Genomic DNA, 20,751 nt, shown 5'->3' with positions numbered 1-20,751 from the left:
AAGACATCTGTACGTATACAAGCATACTCAAAATGGAGTAGTTTCGCTTTAGAAAAGCCATAAAACTGGTCATGCCTGACTCTATGGAACTTGATATACTTATAAAGGACAATGGCTACTTCTTTTTCTTTGTTTTAGTGGAAGTACAAGTGTCATAATTGGCAGGGTGGGAAGTTAGTCTTTAAACATATGGTTACTAATTAATTACATCCACAGGACAAGTATTGAAAACCATAGCTATTCCCAAGGTCTCATTTTATACCACAGTTTAGTATTCTCTTATCAAATCTGTTAACAAACCACCTGGTTTGAGTTTCCCCTGCTCCAGTTTCTCTTAACCCATGAGCTCCGTACATTAGGAAAAGATGAGGAAAAAAGAGCAGTCTGCACATCTCAGCCTGGCATCACAGGCTTTTCCTTACAGTCATTCAGTGAACAAGTCCATGCTGTGTTGTGTCCTTGCCTTCTTTCATTTAAAAGCCCATTTTTTATTCCAGTCTTCTTTTTTATTCACATATTCTAGTTGTATAGGAGGAATACATTGTGACATTTACATATGTGCTTACAATATATCTTAGATTCACTCTCTGTTATTCTCCCTCATCCCCTCACCCCTTCTTAGAACATTATTAGCTGGTTTCTTTATTCTGTTTTCATACATTAATACAAAATACAGCCACCATATTCACCCTCTCTTTCTGTCCTCCCCCTTCTACTAGAACCCACCCCCCAGAAAGGACCTGTTTTACTTTCCTAGCCTTCATTTTTTAAAAAAGTGTATATTGATAATCCAAGGGGGCTCACCATGGAATTTCAGACATATATATATGGTGCTTTAATAATATTAAACCTCTTACTTACTCTCTCTGCTGCCCTGCTCCCCTATAATTCTCTAGCCTATGGTGCATTGCACTGAATTATCTCCATACACAGATGGCAGTGTTTCAGAATTTTCACTCTAACATTCTCTTTCTCTCTCCCACCTCATGCAGTCCCCTCACTGAGACCACCAATACAGTCATGGTCTCTCTCTCTCTCTGTGTATACGTAGATAAGATTATGTATGTATTTATGTGTATGTTTATCTTATAGGTGTAGCTTGCACAGATGAGGGAGAACATGCAACTTTTCACCTTTTGAGCCTGGCTTACTTTGCTTAAATGATGTTCTCCAATTTATTCCAGTCTTTATCTTACCTATAAAGTATCCACTTATGTTAGCTGCATATGCATAGCTTCTTTCATTTAAAACATTTTCCTGATGGTTTTAGATAGAAGGGACAGAGAAAGCGGCTGACTTGAAGTACAAGAATTTGAATTGAAAAAGTCAGAACCACCTAACAGCTGAAAAGTTCCTTCCGGCCATGTATGTAGCTATGTTGAAATCAGCAGTCGGGTTACCAGTCCTGCCACCTGCTGGGCAAGTTTTAAAAGGCCACTGAACATTGAGACAGTCCAATCATGTCCACATAAAAGAAGCTGATTGTGTACAAAGAAATTAGATTTTAAGCATAGGTGTGTGTGAATTGTTGCTGTGGTTTCTGGCCCATAGCACAATGGTGCACACTTGATAAGACTAGCTGATTGACTAAGGCTGGATATTCCAGGCTCCACACAAGCTACCAGTATGCTTAAAAACCAAAAGAACCCAAACAAAAACAATCCTTTCTTTTTCCTGAATTGCGCAGATGAATTTAACTCAAGCCTGATTTTATTTTAAAATTGTCACAGAGATTCAGTGCTAGAGAAATCATGGTGTGCTTTAACCTGAACCCTGTTTCAAACATTTGATAGTATGAGTTTTAATTTTCAAAGTTCACTTTCAACACAATTTTGAACGGAAATATTAAAGGAATTCTGTACAATTGAAAAAGTCATTTTTCATCAATACTGTGATAGTAAAAATGGTTAGTAAATATAACGTGTCTTGTACTGGGAGAAGCAATTTTAGACTCAAAAGAGTTTCATTTTTCTCTGATTTTTCCTAAATTTGCTATCTGTTATGTAGCATAAACGTACAAGAAAATCCAGCTGCCTTCCTTCGAGCCATTCAGCAACATGTGGATCCTGATGTTCAGTTGGTAAGTGTAGGATTTTTTTTTTGATTTTTGATGTTTTCTTTTATGTCTAAGCCTTAAAAGAAGGGCTCTGAATATACTATATCATTATATGTTTGCACTTCACTCAAAGCACCCAAAAAAGTATTAATACCAGTACTTTAATTGATTTTTTATCTTCCTGATCCTAACAATTTTTTGTTTTTGTTTTTTGGGGTTTTTTTGGCAGTACTGAGGCTTGAACTCAGGACCTTACACTTACTAGACTGGCTAGGCAGGTGTTCTACCACTTGAGCCACTTTTCCAGTCCCTCCAATCCTCACAGTTTTTATGAGTCTCTTTGAGGTCTACCTAATTTCCAATTTGGGGGGGTCATCTTTTACTTAAGATTTAAAAGCAACTGATTCCCATGTCATCCCATAACTGTCAAGATACCTGTATTCTCTTTAAATTTTAGGGGTCTCTTGGAGCATCTAGGTCACTCTTAGTTGTTCCAAGATCCTGATGCCTCTGAATTCTTCCCAGCTTTGTGTTTGTTTTATAAATGGCATTTCCTCCTGCCCCACACCTCCCTGTGGGACATCTGGAGTTGCCTTGTTTCCCAAAGTTGTTCGTGCAAGCGAGTGTGTGTGCAAGCCTGCCTGCATGCGTGTGTAGCTGACTTTGCAGACTGTTTGGAGCCAAGGCACTATTACATCGCACTCCACCTTTCCAGACAAGTTAAAATCGACATCCCTGAACCACTCCTGTTTCCTAGATAGCTTTACTCTTCCTCAGGCCTCTGCCTCCTCTGATACTGCATTGCTTTTCCTGCCTGCTCCATTTCCCGTTCTCACTCCCTAGTTCACTCAGCCCAACTCCCAGCAAGTCTGCTCATATCTCATGCAAACTGGTACTTTTCTTTTAGTTAGACACAAAAATATTCGAAGGAAGGTATATTAAATAAAGAGCATTCTCACCCTAAAAGCATGTATTTTTTACTTGAATTGAAATAAAACTTTCAGAAAAGTTGTAAGAATATACAGAGATCTTTAGCTATGTGTCAGGGAGATTAAAGAGGGTACACTCTACCCTTCCCAGAATCCCTGACATTTTGCCATATTTGCTTTATTACTTGCTTTTTTTTTTTTTTTTTGCCTGAACCATTTGAGAGTAAGTTACACACATGATAGCCATTACTCTTGAATAGTTTGGTGAATATTTCCTATAAATGAGGTCACTGTCCTGTGGAGCCATAGAACAACCAACTAAGTATAAGAGGAAGAGCTAGTGAGAGGAGAATTTGAGGAGACAAACAATCAATTTAGGAGAGAAATAGGGAGGAAGGAAAAGCCAAGGGAGATGAGGCTTTGCAGAACAAAAAGGCGAGTGGCATTGATTACTCTGTCAGTGGCTTAAAGGCCACTTAAGAGAATTGTAGGCATGTTTATGTTTGCTTCTTGGCAACAAAGGAGCAAAGGATGTTTAGAGAACCATGCATGCGTTTTGTTTTCAAAAAGCTATTCCCAAACATAAGTAAACCCATTTTATCTTATGTTGTTGTTTTGCCTTTAGGTGATGTGCATTCTGCCTTCTAATCAGAAGAACTATTATGACTCCATTAAGAAGTATTTAAGCTCTGACTGCCCAGTTCCAAGCCAGTGTGTGCTCACTCGGACCTTGAGTCGGCCAGGAATGGTGATGAGCATCAGCACCAAGATTGCCATGCAAATGGCCTGCAAACTTGGAGGCGAGCTGTGGGCTGTAGAGATACCTGTGAGGACTCTTGACAGTTTTCCCTTTCATGAGCAATCAGGCAATTAATTTCTAAATCAGGTTGTGAGATACTATCAAAAGATTACAGAACTAGGGTCATCCTTTTGACATCGTTGGGAGGTTGACTCCATGACTCCCTGAGGATACCAAAATTTGCAGACCTAGTCTCATATATGAAATGCTGTGGTGTTTGCCTAGAACCTACTCTCATCCTCTTGCATACTTTGAGCCATCTCTAGATTCCCCACAAAAGCTAATACAATGTAAATATGAAAGCTGTGGATATGGAGGAGCTTTGCTAAGCTCACCCTGCAAGGTATTCCCAAAGAAGCCAAAGTATAGCCCCTGTTCTCAAGGAGTTCTGTTCAGCTACTAACCTATACTAGTTCATTAAAGAGAGTCCAGCCCATCATAGGCTTGGGGAGGGGACTTGATTTGGATCCTCCCAGCTGCTATTTTAGCTTTCAACAGAGTACTACCTCTCAGAGTAGCCTTGCACTTTATATGGGGGCTCCCCCGAACTTGAAGCAATGGCATAGTCAATGATGTGAATCTCACAGCTTGGGTAGGAACTGATAAAATCCTCTGGTTTCCTGAACTGTAGCCACTGCAGAAGGAAGAGAGGAAAATGAGAAATGGGAAATCCAGCCCATTTCCTGGCACTTCCATAACTATGAGGATGAATTGTTATGCGCCCCACTCCCCATCCCCGGCCTGGTGCATAGCTAGTAAAAATTCCTTAGCAATCCAAAGGACAGGAATGCAGTTTCTCTCCAGAATCCTTCAGACCAGAGGCAAAGGGTAGATGGACTAACTACTTTCCTAACATCTCTTCAGCCACTGATGTCCCTTGCTCACTTCCATGGAAGGTTAGGGTAATTTTGCAAAATATGTATTATACTCTTCCCTACATCTTTAATTCTGTGGTTTCTGATTTAATCATCAGCCTGATCTGGACATTGATCTCCCTGACACATAGCTTAACTTAAAATTTTTACTAACTGAAAACAATTTTTAAATGCCACATCGATCATTGTTTGGGGAAATACTTCATCCCATTAAATAATGACAAATTTAATTTTATAGTTAAAGTCTCTGATGGTAGTTGGTATTGATATCTGCAAAGATGCTCTCAGCAAGGAAGTGTTGGTGGTTGGATTCGTGGCCAGTGTGAACCCCAGAATCACCAGGTACTTTTACAATTACCCTAAAATATTCTTCAATTAGATCCTTTTACTTTTTGTTGTTTTGTTTTGAGTTTTGAGGCAGGATCTCACTTTGTAGCTCAACCTGCCCTCAAACTCCTTATGTAGTCCAAGTTGATTTTAATGGTCATAAATCATACTTACATATAAAAATGTGTTTGATCATATTGGGGTAATATGTGGCCTCATTAAAAAATTTTATACATTAATTGAGGCAAGCTATTTCTTGTAGTTCAGTCATGTTCCACAAATTTTGGATGTGTGGGAATTCTTAGGCATTTATTTTCTAAATGTACCGTCCCAGGCAGTGTACTAAGTGCTTTAAATATATTATGTCAGGCAGCTGAGCTTTGCAATCAGATTGCCTAGCATTATATCCTGTTCTGCCACTTATTCTGCAGTGGAGGCCTGCTGAACTAACTTTGCTGTGCCTCTCCTGGCTATCTGTAAAGTAGTGCCATATCAGAAGGCACTTATGGGAGGTGCATGAGGCAAAGTGCCCAGAGCATTGCCACCCATAGCAGGTGTTCAGTATCTGCTTGCTGTTACTGTTACCATTACTAATACTCACAAGCACTTGATGTGGTGGTTTTTCACACAGATATTAAAACTGTAGGCAAAATTATGCATAGTATCTTAAACAGTGGCTTATGGTATTCCTTAAATTGTACTTCTTAGAATTGCTTCAGTATTTGTAACTAATATATTTTGAGATTGTCGCAGCTGCCTATGAGATGTTTTCTTCCTGGCTCGAGGTATTTGATTTATTTCATTAAATTAGTGTCAGGTGTCTATTTGGGATTGTGGGAGACAGGAAATGTAACACCATGCTTGCGTGGTTACAACTCATCTCAGGCTGTGTAGAATTTATTTTCACAAATAAAGTAGGAAGTCACTTTAGTTTTTTCTCAAATAGTTGCCATTTATGAGAAAATTTCCTGTTAATGTTTTTCTCCAGTTTATTGAAGTATAACTGATGTATAATAATTGCATATATTTACGTTATGATACATGTACCAAATTAGCAAACACATCACCTCACAGTTACCTCTGTGTGTGTGAGTGTGTGTGTGTGTGTGTGTGTGTGTGTGTGTGTGTGTAAGAGAGAGAAAGAGAGAAAGAGAGAGGGTTTGGTCAGAATACTTGAAGATCTACTGTTTCCCTCAATTTCGTGACTCTCAGGTTCATCATGTCATTGTTAATGGCAGGAGTTCCTTCTTTGGAGGCTGAATAATATTCTGTTGCATGTACATATCACAGTTTCTGCATCCATTTATCCATCAACAGAGACTTAAGTTGATTACATATCTCAGTGCCATGAGGGTCTAGGTATTACTTTGGAATGTAGATTTCAGTTCACCTAGATATATGCCTAGGAGTGGGATTGCTGGATCATATGGGAGTGCCATTTTAAATTTTTTGAGAGACCAATTGGATCCTTTAATGGTTGTGCCAGTACACATCCCCACAGCTATGTATAGGGTTCCCTTCTCTTCCCCAGTACTTGCTGCCTTTTACCTTTTTATAATATCCATCCTAACCAATGTGAGGTAATGTCTCACTACACTTGTGATTAGTGTTTGTCTAACAGTTAGTGGTGATGAACGCTTTTTATATATCTGGTAGGCATGTAGCCATTTGTATGTCTTTGGAAAAATGTATATTCAGGTCATTTCTCCATTTTCATAATTGTGGTATATTTCCTGTCTGTCAGATATTTGATTTTTAAATATTTTCTCCCACTCTGTAAGCTGGTGTTTCATTTTGCTGATTAATTACTTTGCTGTGCAGAAACTTTTTAGTTTGGTGTATTCCCACTTGTTCATATTGTTGTCTATACTTTTCACGTGATACACAAAACCAATCATTGACAGGCCAATGTTATGGACTTTCCCCTCTAGTAAAAGGATCTAATTTCTTTGTTTGTTTTGGTTTTTGTTATTGTTTATTTGTCCCTTTTTTTTTTTGCATGTAGATACCCAGTTTTCCAAGAATAATTTATTGAAAGGCTTTCTTTTTCTCATTGCATTCTTGGTGCTTTTCTCAAAGGTGAGCTTGGTGATATAATTTGAAGTCAGGAAGTGTGGTGCCTCTGCCTTTATTCTTCTGTTTAAGATTGCTGTAGTTATTTAGGGTCTTTTATGGCTTCGTACAAATTTTGGGATTTTTTTTTCTATTGCTGTAAAAAATGCCATTGGAATATTAGTAGGGATTGCATTGAATTTGTGGATCACTTTGAGACGCATGAACATTTCGGCAATATTAATTCCGCCAGTCCATAAATATGGGATATCTTTCCATTTATCTATGGTAGCTTCAATTTTTTTCAGCAGTGTTTTATAGTTTTAAAAGTATTCTTTAGTGTGTTACGTTTTTGATGTTATCATAAATAAGATTTTTCTTAATTTCTTTTAAGGATTCTTTTAAGGATAGTTTGTTGTTAGTGTATAGAAATACAAGTGACTTTTGGATGTTAATTTTGTATCCTGCAATTTTACTGAATTTATTAGTTTTAACAGTTTTTTGGTAGAGTTTTGGGGGGTTATCTGTAAAAAGATCATCTTTGTCAATTTGGATGCCTTTTATTTATTTCTTTTGTCTAGATTCTCTGGCTAAGACTTCCAGCACTCTATTGGTGTGATAGAAGTGGACATCCTTGCCTTGTCTCTAAAGCTTTCTGCTTTTCACTCTTAAGTATGATATTAACTGAGGCTTTTCAGGTGTGTATATTGTGCTGAGATACACTCTTTCTGTGCCTGATTTATTGAGAGTCTGTGAGGTGAAAGGATGTTGATGCTTTGTCTGCCTCTACTGAAATGATTATGTGATTTGTCCCTCGTGTTGTTAGTGTATCACGTTTATTGACTTGCCTGTGTTGAACCATCCTTGCTTTCCACGTATGTGATCCTTTTAATCTGTTACTATATTTGGTTGGTGGCCTTTTTTGGAGACTTTTTATATATCTATTTATTCATGGATGTTGACATATCATTTTCTTAAAGTCTCTGTCTGGCTTTGATAACAAGGTAATGGCCTCATAAAATAAATTTAGGGTTCCTTTCTCTTCAGATTTTTGGAAGAGTTTGAGAAGAATTAATGTTATTTTTTCTGTGAACATTTGGTAGAATGTAACAGTGAGGCCGTCATATTTTGGGTTTTCCTTTATTGGAAGTTTATTATTATTATTATTATTATTATTATTAATTCAACCTCCTTTCTCATTACTGGTATGTTCAGATTTTCTATTTCTTTATGATCCAATCTTGCTAAGAATTTATCCATTTCTTATAGGTTATTCAATTTTTGGGCAACTAATTGTTCATGGTCATATGTATATAATCCTTTGAGTTGTGCAGTGTTTCATTTAAAGACAGTATTTGCCAGTACTGGGGTTTGAACTCATGGCTTTGAGCTTGCTAGGCAAGCCCTCTGCCACTTGAGCCATGCCTCCAGTCTATAATCCTTTGAGTTTCTGTAGTCTCAGTTGTGATGTCTCTGGTTTTATTTACCTGAATCTTCCCTCTTTATCCAGAGTTTTATCAGTTTATCTTTTCAAAAAAAACTAAACCACCCTGTTGATCGTTTAGTGGTTTTTAGTCTCCATTTTATTTATGTCTACTCTGATTATTGTTACCTTCCTCATTTTCTTAACCTTGGGCTTAGTTTGTCATTTTGTACATCCTTGAGGTATAAAGTTAGATTGTTTACAAGCCTTATTTTTCCTCATGTGGGAATTCATCTCTACAAACTTCCCTGTTAGGACAGCTTTTATGGCATCATGGGACTTTTGGTATGTTCTGTCTTTGTTTTCATTTTTTAAGATACATTTTAATTTCTTTATTTCTCCTTTGACACATTGGTAGTTCTGGTATATTCTATCTAATCTCCACACATTTGTTATCTTTCCAGTTTTCTTGTTTTGACTTAATTTCATGTTATTATGATCAGGAGAGATGCTTGATGTGATTTCAGTCTGCTTAATTTTTTTATGGCTTACTATTACTTGTCCTGAAGAGTGTTTCATTTACCCTTGAGAAGGAGGTGTATTCTACTGCTGTTTGGATAATATTTTGTAAACGTCTATTAAATCCTGTTGTTATAAACTACAATCCAATTCCAATGTTTCTTAATGATTTTCCATCAATCTGTCAATTGATAGAAGTGGTTTATTAAAAATCCCCCATTACTTGCCAGGTGCCAGTGGCTCATGCCTGTAATCCTAGCTACTCAGGAGGCAGAGATCATTGTTTGAAGCCAGCCCCAGGCAAATAGTTCTTGACATCCTATCTCTAAAAACCCATTACAAAAAAGAGCTGGTAGAGTGGCCTTGCTAGGCATGTCTGCCTAACAAGTGTGAGGCCCTGAGTTCAAATCCCAGTGTTGCAAAAACAAAAACCAAAAAAGAGAAGTCCTCTATTGCCCTTATTGTATTCCTATGTATTTATCCCTTCAGATCTTTTAATGTTTGCTTAATATGCTTAGGTATTGTGACGTTGGTGCATATATGTGTACAATTGGGTCTTCCCCTTGGTGGACTAAACTCTTTATCATATACAATGACTGTCTTTATGTCATGTTAGGTTTTCTTTTAAAGCATATCTTATCTGATGTAAATATAGCTATACCTGCACTCTTTCTGGTTGCATTTTTCATGGAACATTTTCTTTCATCCCTTCACTTTCAGTTTGTGTGTGTCCTTAAAGCTGAAGTCTCTGGGAGGCATCATTTAGTTGGTCATACTTTTTATCTGTATAGCCATTTGTGATTTTTGATTGGAGAATTTAATCCATTGACTTTCAAAAGAATTTTTTTTTTTGGTGGGACTGGGATTTTATGGCTTGAGCCACACCTCCAGCCCCATTTGAAATAATTTTTGATAGGTTAAGGGACATACAATTGCCATTTTCTTCATTGTTTTCTGGATGTTTTGTAGGTCTTTTGTGTCTTTATTTCTCTCGGTATCTTCCTTTGTTATTTGATTTTTTTGTAGTGATACGCTTTGATTTCCACTGGTTTGAATCTAAAAATGTCTCCTGAAGGCTCATGTAAAGGTTTGGTTATCAGCTGCTGCTTTTGAGAGGTGAGGACGCTAACTGCATCAATGGATTAATCAACTGATGAATCTGTAACTGGATGGACTAGTAGGAGGTGGGACCTATTTGGAGGGTAGGTCACTTGGGAGCATGCCTTTAAAAGGTATATCTTGGCCCTAGACCCTTTCTATCCATCTCTCTGTTTCCTGGGTGCCACAAGGCAGCACCTTTCCTCTGCCATGCTTGTTCACCATGGTGCTTTGCCTTGTCACACATGGGCGCAGAAGCAATGGAACCAAGTGACCATGGTCTGACTCCTTTCCTCCTTTAAGCTGTTTTCTCAAGTATTTTGTCTTTGTGTAGCTACTGTAGGTTTTTGCTTTGTGGTTACCATAAGGCTTACCTGAAACATAGTTTTATGTAACAACTGAACTTCCACCGCACATAAAAACACTTCACTTCACTCCCTTTTGCCATGCCTTTAGATTTTGGTGTCACAATTTACATTTTCTTGTGTATCCATTAACAACATATTGTAGCTACAGTTAATTAAATTCTTTTTTACTTTAACTTTATACTAGAGCAATAAGTGATTTATGTATGAACATTACAGTATTAGAGAATTATGAATTTGACTATATGCTTACCATTAGCAGTGAGTTTTATACTTTCATATGTTCATGTTACTAATTTAGCATCCTTTCATTTCATCCTGAGGAGCTACCTGTAATATGTCTGGTAAGACAGGTCTAGTGGTGGTGAGCTCCCTCAGCTTTGTGTGGGAAAGTCTTTACTTTTGAAGGACAGCTTTGCTGGTAAAATATTTGTTCAAGAGGTTGTCTTCCCATCATTCCACTGCCTGAACTAAATGTTTTTTCTGAGAAATCTTCTCATATCTGAGGATTGCGTTATATAAGATAAGTCAGCCTCTTTTCATCCTATATGTGAAATTCTGCCTTTGATTTTTAAGTTTGTTTATAAGGTGTCTTGGGAGTTGTTTTTTGGGTTGAGACTATTTTGAGGACTTTTGACCTTCAAGTAGGTGGATGTCCTGTCACTTCCTAGATTTGGGAAGTTTTCAATCATTATTTCTTCAAATAAACTTCCTGTCCCTTCTCTCCTCTTTGTGAAATTCCCAAAATGTGAATTTTAGCCTTTTTTATGGCATCCTGTAAATCCCATAAGCTTTCTTTATTAACTTTTATTTTTAAAAATTTTTTCCTCTGAATTTTCTTCATTTAAAAATCTTTTCTTCTTCTTCTGAGAATAGACTCTTCTACTTGATCAGTCATGCTATCTGTTGCATTTTTCATTTCATTTATTGTATGTGTTCACTGTAGACTATAACTTGGTTCTCTGGTGATTTCTCTCTTTACTGATGTTCTCCTTGTGATGTCATTGCATAGTCTATCTGTGTTCTCTTGTAGCTACCTGAGTTCCTGTACAACACTGCTTTTGTATTCTTCCTCAGGCAACTCACACATTTCCATTTCTCTGGGGTTGGTACTGGAATATTATTGAGTACCTTTGGTGCTAGCTATCATGTTTCCTTGAAATCCTGCCTTCCTGTCTTCATATATGAGAAATTAGTCACATCTTCAGTCTTTACTGACTGGCTTTGGGAGAGAAATGCCTTCACTAGTCATCCTGGCCAGGCATTCTAGGACTCTCAGACCTCCTCTATGGATGTGTCTGTGCTGGACCTCTTACTCCTTCTTAGGACAGTCTTAAGTTCTGTACCTTCTCTCAATCTCACAAAGGCCAGATACTGAAGGCCTCCCTTTTGTCTTTCATGGAGTGGTACCCACAAATGCTCACATTTCTGTCGAGTCAAGTCAGCTGTCTACACAAGACACTTACTCTCACTGTCTGGGAGTGTGCTTGGGGGGCCAGCTTGGAGTTGATGGTGAGATGTGTGGAGCATTAGGGGTGCCTGTGGGCCAGTTGTGAGTGGGCTTCGGGCAAGGTATCCTAAGCAGGTCTTGGATGGCCTTCCTGATTGAGATAATGGAGCAGTTGTATGGTCTGAACTGCTCTTACTTTCTCTTACAATCTCCCAGCTGTTCAGCTCAGTGTTCTGGGCAGCATCCCACAAGGCTGGAGGAGCTCAGGTGTCCACTCTCTACATGATCACATTCCCCATGGAAGAAACCATAGACCAAGGGATCTCTCTTGGCATTGTACTATGTTGCCTTCGGGGAGGGATGATGTAAGTAAAGTGAATCTATTCCTCTTTCCCTTCAATGCATCTACTTACAGACTTTTACTGCAGCAATGTGCTGTTGGAACTTCTCCATCAGACTTGTGACTCACACTGAGGTACTGTCATCTATGGGTAGTTATTAAAAATCTCTCTCTCTCCCCGCCCCCCCTCGTGTGTGTGTGTACATGTGCATGTGTGTTTAGGAGGGAATGTTAGAAAGCTCCTGTTCTATCATCTTGGTTATGTCACTAAGGACTTTCAATTTGATAGCAACATTCCTAATTGTAACTATTGTTATATAAATTTAGAGAACTATAATAATCTTGGCACACCATGTTAGTCAGTTTATGTTGTGAGAAAATACCTTAGGACAACAACTTACAGGAGGAAAGATTTATTTTGGCTCATGGTTTCAGAGGGTTCAGTCCATGGTGGTTTGGCCTGATTGCTTTAGCCTGAGCTGAAGCTGAACACCATGGAAGAGAGGATTGGTGCAACAGAGTTGCTCATTTCATGGCAGCCAGGAAGGAAAGTGAGGGACAGACCAACAGACAAGATACAACCTTTAAAGACATTTCCCTAGTGACCACTTTATCCAATAAGGACCCACTTCAGAATTGCCCATTCAGTGGATTAATTCATTGATGAATTTAGTGCCAATTTAGTGAGTAGGTGATCCAATCACCTTTCAGTAGCTCTCCCAGCTGGATACTAAGCCTTCAACACATGGCCTTCATATCCAGCTGAAACACATTCTGTCATACTCTTTATCCTCAAGTGCTTCTAATTTATGATTTTTATCAAGAGAACTTCTGAAATCTAGATAAGTGAATCATATTAAGATGGTTATGTTCAAAAGAATTACCTGCAGAAATGGAAGTTCATACTTGGAAAGTCCTTGAGTATTTTGGAAGTATAATCTACTGTTAAACTAATATATTCTCTGATAATAAATAGTAATAATGATATCATGATCTCTACTACTGTTTACTATATACGAAGTGCTGCTGAAAGCATTTTACATATTTTATTGCATTTAATTTTTGTCACAGACCTAAGAGGTAGTAACTACATTACTGTCTTACAGATCTCATTAGTACAGCTGAGGAAACTGCAACTTAGATTCACATAGCTGCCTAGTGTACTGTCCAGGATTTGAACTCTGATATCAACATATGCTTCAGTTTTAATTAACAATAAATTTATTCTATATTGGGGTACTTCTTAATATAATTATGAGCACATAGTATATATGATTCTGAATATTGATTTTTAAACATAATATTTATTTCTTAATTTAATATTAATGCACATTTCTATTAGAAATTTTCAGATTGAACTTTACTTTTATCTTTTGCTTATTTTAGGTGGTTTTCCCGCTGTATCCTTCAGAGAACAACAACTGATATTGCAGATTGCTTAAAAATCTTCATGACTGGTACTAAAAATATAGCAATATGGGTGGGCTCCCAAGGACTGTTCTTCTGACTCCAAATCTACATATTTATAGCAGACCAGATGGGTGGAAGCAAACTTCCTAATAAGCCTATCAACTCTTACCCAGGTGGAGATCCCCAAATTTGTGTGCAGACTCCCACAGGGTAATAGTCAGACTATGTAGCATTTACATTTGACTGTGTGTGGTTAAAAAAAATCCTAGAGGGAGGAAAGTTTGTAGCTGCTGGTGGCCCTGGCAAGCAGTTTGAAGGCCAAAGAGACCTACTCTGGTGAAATGAGCATTATGACATAGCAGTGTTAAGTCTAGACAAAGGAGATGGACCTCGGGCTCAAAGATAGGAACACTAAAGGCAAAGTGTTGTGTAGCAGAAGAAGATGGGAGAGATGGCAAGTGAGAAGGAGGCCCTCTTCACTGTGGGGTGCAGTGCAAAGACAGAGCAAGGGCTTCAGCTTCGTGACTTGTCCTGGCCAGGTCAGGCTTTGCTCTTGTTCCCTAGCAATTTGACACATGCAAATTCCCTCTCTTCCAGTCTGCATTTTCCAATCTGTCAACCTTAGGGGAATTATAATTGTTTAAAAGTGAACTTAGTGATCTATATTGATAATAGTCTTAGATATACAATTATCCTCTATCAAACTGAAATGAATTTCCTACATAATAAACTCTTCTAAAAACAAATCATGCAATAGATGCATGGAAAGAATTGTTGCATCTTCTTATTACTTCTCTTCATTTCAAAACCTGGTAAATTTCTTTGAGCAGTTATTAAAATTTTCTCTTGTGTAGGAGAAACTGCCTACTCATAGGCAGTTTCTAGTTAAGAGTGGATAGAAATGTTTTCAGAATTCATATTACCAGTGAGAATTAGAATCAAATTAGGTGACTTGTAAAGAGCTGTTTCTAAAGGAATGGGAAAGTAATTTCCTTATATTTTCATATTTATTCTCATTAGGGAAGAAAATGATACAAACTTAGCTAGGTCTGTATTTATCAGGAGGACTTGGAGAAGCTAAATTAGTATTAATTTGGTTTTAGGCGCTTATCTGTTGCAGGAATTAAATTTTGATTTGTTGTTTAAATATTAACATTTAAATAAAGGTACATGCTAAATTTAAGAATAAATTATGCCATAGGAACTATGATTGCTCAAATAGTAGGATTAAAGGATGCTGCTAAGGTTGTCTGTTTTATATTATTGCAAATACAACCTAAATTAGGTATTACCTTATTTTACTATGGTCTGAAACTGCAAAGTTTTTTCAACATTGAAATATAAGGGGATGTTAGTTTTCTTGTCATTGGACTAGTCTTTCTTTTCTCATTAACACCAACTTCTGCAGGAGCACTCAAAAAATGGTACAAGCACAACCATGATTTGCCAGCACGGATCCTTGTGTATCGCGATGGTGTCGGGGATGGTCAGCTAAGAGCGGTTATTGAATATGAAGTCCCACAACTGCTGAGCAGCGTCACAGAATCCAGCTCAAGTACCAGGTGTTAAGTTGTTGCTCTTTCTCTGACATTCCCACAATATAGCACTTCAGCTGCAGCTGTGAAACACAAAGCATGAAAAGATAACTTTTATTTTTTTATGCAATGAAGTATTGCTGTGTTTTTCCATCACGTCCATCTATGGATTTTCCTTAGAAGGAAGGGTAGTGGTGGTGACCTAACAGAAACAGCTGATCAAGTAAGCTATGGGGGTCCCAGGTGAGTCACCTAGAGAAGGCAGGCATTTTGCAAAGCAGCTGCCATAGACTCATGGGAAGTCTGCAGGGCTCCTGTCAAGTGAAGGGGCTTTATGCACATTAATGTACCATGAAATAAACCAAGCTGTGCTTTCAGATTTGAGGTCTGAATCAGCACACAGGGCTGAGGTCTTTGGATTAACATGCAGTCAGGGTGCATCATGAAAGATGGAAATCAGATCATCTTGAACACAAAGCACCCTGCTACCTTGGTGCATTTCTAGATTCCAGGTTTCAGAACAAAATTTTCTTCACTGACTACATGAGGTGGTAAACACAAGAAAAACACTAGAAATGGAAAATGAGGGAAGACAGTAATCTCAAGGTGCCACCTCTGAATTTTCAAAAAGCATCTTATTTCCAAGCAGTGCACAGAGTACTGTATGGTTATACCACCATCACCACCATCAACCAAAGCTTCAAGGTCATGAGTCACAGAGCACTGAGTATCGACCTCAGGCAGTCACTGCTAGAGAGGAGGAAAAGGTTAATAGTTTGCCGGCATTCACATCCAAACCGTTAGAGGCAAAATCTCCCTCCCCACAACCTCAGGCAAATTATTGAAAATAAAAACACGTAAGAAGGGAAGCAGGGTAAGTTCAACAGCCGATGAGGCCCAGGAAGTTACTTTTCTTGCCCTAAAATATCAATTTTTAAAAGTTCTAGTGTTGAAAACATTCACAATAAATTTTCAAATTACAGAACAAGCAGAAAGCTGTGTAGATTGGTTTCAGTTCTCCCCTCATTTTTTGCTGCAGACTATCCGTGATTGTGGTCAGGAAGAGGTGCATGCCGCGATTCTTCACAGAAATGGACCACACGCTGCAGAACCCCCCACTTGGCACCATCGTGGACTCAGAAGCCACACGCTCTGAGTGGCAAGTGCAATTGGGAAATCAGCTTTGGTGGCTTTCGGTATGTGGTGTTTCGGTTTGGCCTTACTTATGCTGTGCTCCTCTTCAGGTACGACTTTTACTTGATCAGCCAAACCGCCTGTCGGGGAACTGTTAGTCCCACCTACTATAATGTCATCTATGATGATAACGGCTTGAAGCCTGACCACATGCAGAGGCTAACATTCAAGTTGTGCCATCTGTACTACAACTGGCAGGTGAGTGAAGGTTGTTTACTGAGCAAACATGGCACTCCCTTGTTCCCCCAGCTTGTCTGCGTACTCCTAGGCTTGGCACAAAGCTGACTTTTTATAGGGAGGAGGGAATGCATGGCTTCTGAAGTTCATAGCAGGGAAAACAAAGTAGCAGTAACTGTTACAATATATCCATCCTGACTTTCTGAGGGACTTCATCATTTGCACTATCTCAGGCAGGCCTGGGAGGAAATCAGGGTTTTATTAATTCATGTTACAGATGAGGAAGCTGAAGCTCACACAGATGTGCCTGGAGGAAAGTGTCAATGGCCGTGGGTCTGTTCTGTGTTCCTGTGTACTGGGCCACCAGCTGTTCTCAAAGTCCAAGGCCAGCGTTTGCTCTGAGCCTTTAGAGGCATGAGGTCACAGGAAACTCAGATTAGGTCTAAACTTAATGTCTTCCAGCTTCTATACCATGAAGCAAACTGGCCCTCTGCCACCTTACCACTGAACTTAAGTTCCCAGTGAGAGAGGTTTGCCCTTTGCTGGTTGTTTTTTAATTACTGTTCACCTAAAATCACATTCTATTGTACAAGTAACCAAGAGGTGAAAAAATTCATAAAGAATGAAATTGGTTTTAGAACAAGTTACCTCTTAATTATCTTCCTTACTTTCCCTCCTCAGGGTTTAATCAGTATCCCAGCACCATGTCAGTATGCACACAAGCTGACCTTTCTGGTGGCACAAAGCATTCATAAGGAACCAAGTTTGGAGTTAGCTAATTATCTCTTCTACCTGTGATGCAGCAACCATTCGCACCGCCAGAGGAAGAATCTAAGGAGTCGTTGGTATACTTCACTCAAATCTGCCAAAAGTTCATGGCTGTCATTGGGAAAGGGGTTCGAGTTTAGCTTTAGCTTCTGGGGAAAAAACACCCAAACATCTTAATCTGAAAAAGTTCAAAAGAAATATATGATACTTTATTTTTTAAGTTATAAGCTTGGGGTAAATTCTCAGTGTGCTATGTGGAATTAAAATATACCATCGACTAAAAGAATCCCACAAAGTTAAGTATCTTCTAAGATAATAAATGTTTGTTTGCATGGGGTTTTTTTGACGGTAGATATGTAGAGTCTAATCCCACTCTGAATTTTTCAGAGGTTTTCTTAAATACTGTTGTAGAGCATCTTGTGGAGTGTTTTAAATAATTATTAGAAAATAAAGAACATTCAGAGTATCATACAACATTTACTGTTATTTGAATTTTAAGTCAGCATTACATGTGAACCCCGTTATTGAAGTAGTTTTAGACCACGTCACCGTCAATCTTTGTTATATTACTGAAACTGAACTTGGTGTTGTTAGGGAACATTATTTCATGCGACCACCCTCAGAGAAAGCAGAAGCTTGTCTACCTTCACCTGAGTTAATTGTGTCCATACACTCAGCCTCTGTCCTTGTCAATACACCACGTCTCTCCTCCTCCTCTGCACTAAATCCCATTCCCCGTGAACTATGAAGATGCTGCTCTTAAGATTCTTTCCTTTCTTTTTTGCATCATCAGTTTTTCTTGTGCTAACCCCTTCCATTGATGTCACAAGTATGTTGTTATTTCTCCCCTCTTAAAAAAAGAAATAATTTATCTCTCTAGTTACTGCCTCATTTCTTAGCTCCTCTTCATAGAAAAATGTCTCAAAAGAACAATCTATGCTTAATGCATCTAGTTCCTACTGAAATTTGAATTTCATCCCAATCACATCAAAATTGCTTAGACAAGGTCACCAATGACCTCCACTTTGCTAAATGTGCTAGTCTATTGTCAGTCCTTGTTTTACCCATCCCAGCATTTGACCCAGGTGATCTTTTCCTCCATCAGAAACACTCTTCACCTCACTTCTGGAATAATACCCTCTCCTGGTTTTTCTCTACTGCATTGATCACTCATTCTCACTCTCCTGTGCTGTCCTCTTCTCATTCTTTCCATGTTAGAATGTCTAGGAAATGACATGGCTATGTGCAAAAGATATTTTGATGAAGGAAAAATCAGAGCTCCAAATTCTTCCTGCAGGTGAAAGGTAATGTGGAAGGTTGCAGTGAGCAGGCCATGGGGAGAAGGGCAGGTCCTTCCTGAGGAACAGGGAAGAGCAGATCACCAGAGGCACACCATTGCTGCAGTCCTGTCAGATTATACTGGAAACATTATTTTGGGGTGAATATGATGAAAGCACACTATGTGCATGCAGGAAAATATCACAAAGAACCCCCCCTGTACACTTAACATGCGCTAGTAAAAAGCAACAGTCACCCAGATAGAAAAGCACCAAACATGGGTCCACTTCAGAAATAGTAGTGATAACCATTGTGGGGCATGAGGGTAGAGAGGGGAGTTCCTAGCACAGTGCCAGGCACTTTGCATGCACAGTTGACATCCACAACAACTGTTTGAGTTAGGCAGCAATGACCACGTTTCAGGTGATAAGGCTAAGGACTGAGGATGTGATGTAATTTGCCCGAGTTGATGAGATTAACAAATTGTGGAGCTAGAGTGTGTCTTTCTGCTCATTTGACAGCAAAACCTGTGAGAGGAACCACAAGACTCCATTGCCTTAATAAAAGGTACTGCAAGATTTGGAACATTTCTCCCAGAGTTCTTCTGTAAAGGAGTGCCTTATGTGAAGAAGTAGGTGGGCATTGCGTAGGAAGTGTTTGAAGACATGGCCCTGCTCTTGGACAGGGATGTCGTCTTTAGAGATTTGTGTAAATCTACATGCAGTGTTCTGATTAGGCAATAAAGATCTGTAGAGTAACCCACTGGTACCCAACAAGCATTGCCCATGCAGTGACTACATACCATCCTAACCCACCAGGGGGCGCATGAGGCTTGTCCTCTGAGCAGAGCTCATCTTTGCTGTGTTGAGTGGTGCAGTAGCTGGAGAGTGAGCTTCAAATAAACTCAGTTGAGAAATCTTTGTTGGTGCTCAGGTTCCAACACATTTAGCTGTTGGATGGGGATTCCTCCCCTGTGACCCAAGTAACTGAGTGGGGTTGGAATGGACTACAGGTGCTCAGCCTTGGAAACAGAACTTTCCACATTGAAAAGTTCTGCAGGTGGTTCTGACCGTCCAGCCAGGGGTGAGACAGCTGGTCTAAATGATATCTAAGGGCCAGCTCTCAGGTTACACAATTGCCTTCCTCCTCTGTATTAATTAGCTTTCTTTATTAAAGTGACCACGGACAGAAAGGAGAGGAAGCATGAGACAGGCTTCAGAACAGCACTGGGTTTGAATCCTAGAACCACCACTCAGTAGCTGTGAGATCTTGGGCAAGTTACTTAACCACTCTGAGACTCACTGTAGCTACTTGTAAACATTCCTAACAATGTCCACGTTGTAGAGTTATTGTAGGGATTGGAAATGTCAAACCTAAAGGACATGGCCTTAATAAAGACAGTCATATTATTGGGCCTGATGAGAGGAAAAGAGATAGCAAAATTCAGTCAACAAATAGTGAAGGGTATATATTTTTTGCCAGGTTCTGTAACGGATTCTGAATTCTACCATTCTGCTCAGGGGAAAGCTTAACAGCTCTTCTAGATAGAAATAGTCTACCACTTGCTGTTTTATGGAGAAGATTTTTGGTTTTGCTTTTATTTTGAGGGATGGAGAGGCGACTCTGGAAGAAAAGTTCTTAAAATGCATTCCTGCTGTTAAGTGGTCTGGTAGACTGAGGCTTTCCCAGAGATGCACTGTAATTCCTACAATTCTTCCACCAGCCCCTCTCCCGCTCTCCTTTCATGGACGTAGATTGGTGTTGACATCTTAAAGCTCTCCCTGCTTAACCCTACTCCCTTCTGCCTGTGTCCTCCATGTCTGCTGCTTCAGGGACCCAGACTGAAACAATTTTCTTCACCATGAAGTCAGTTTTTAGTTTTTAATAAAAATAAATCTAAGGGCTGTGTCATGGCTCGAGGGGTAGAGTATCTGCCTAGCAGGTGTGAAGCCATGAGTTCAAACCCCAGTACCACCAAAAAAATATATGTGTAGTCTTAAAATGTCCATCAACCAAAATAAGAAATTTAAAAGAAAACTATTTACCTTGAGACATCATAAGTTTTCAAACGTTGGGCTTTGAGTTAGCAATTTCCCGTGGGAAAATCCACTCTTAAACCTTTCTGACGTACTCCATGATCTCAAACGTGCAACACA

The 20,751-nt window shown here is 39.0% G+C and overlaps 1 protein-coding gene across 1 annotated transcript in view; it reads left to right on the top strand.

Annotated features, from left to right (window-relative positions):
* Positions 1–17,734, top strand: part of Piwil4 (piwi like RNA-mediated gene silencing 4) — a 54,454-nt gene extending 36,720 nt beyond the window's left edge. Inside the window, exons 14-21 of the mRNA XM_074059737.1 lie at positions 2,008–2,080; positions 3,611–3,811; positions 4,898–5,001; positions 13,620–13,690; positions 15,052–15,205; positions 16,218–16,337; positions 16,423–16,570; positions 17,231–17,734. Coding sequence (XP_073915838.1) covers positions 2,008–2,080; positions 3,611–3,811; positions 4,898–5,001; positions 13,620–13,690; positions 15,052–15,205; positions 16,218–16,337; positions 16,423–16,570; positions 17,231–17,347 — 988 coding nt within the window. The 3' untranslated portion in view covers positions 17,348–17,734. The remainder of the gene's footprint in view (positions 1–2,007; positions 2,081–3,610; positions 3,812–4,897; positions 5,002–13,619; positions 13,691–15,051; positions 15,206–16,217; positions 16,338–16,422; positions 16,571–17,230) is intronic.
* Positions 17,735–20,751: the final 3,017 nt, after the last annotated feature.

Source organism: Castor canadensis, chromosome 2 (assembly GCF_047511655.1).
Source record: "Castor canadensis chromosome 2, mCasCan1.hap1v2, whole genome shotgun sequence".
NCBI classification, from domain to species: Eukaryota; Metazoa; Chordata; class Mammalia; order Rodentia; family Castoridae; genus Castor; species Castor canadensis.
The sequence above is the reverse complement of the archived record's forward strand: the minus strand, read 5'-3'. Positions and strand labels throughout refer to the sequence as shown.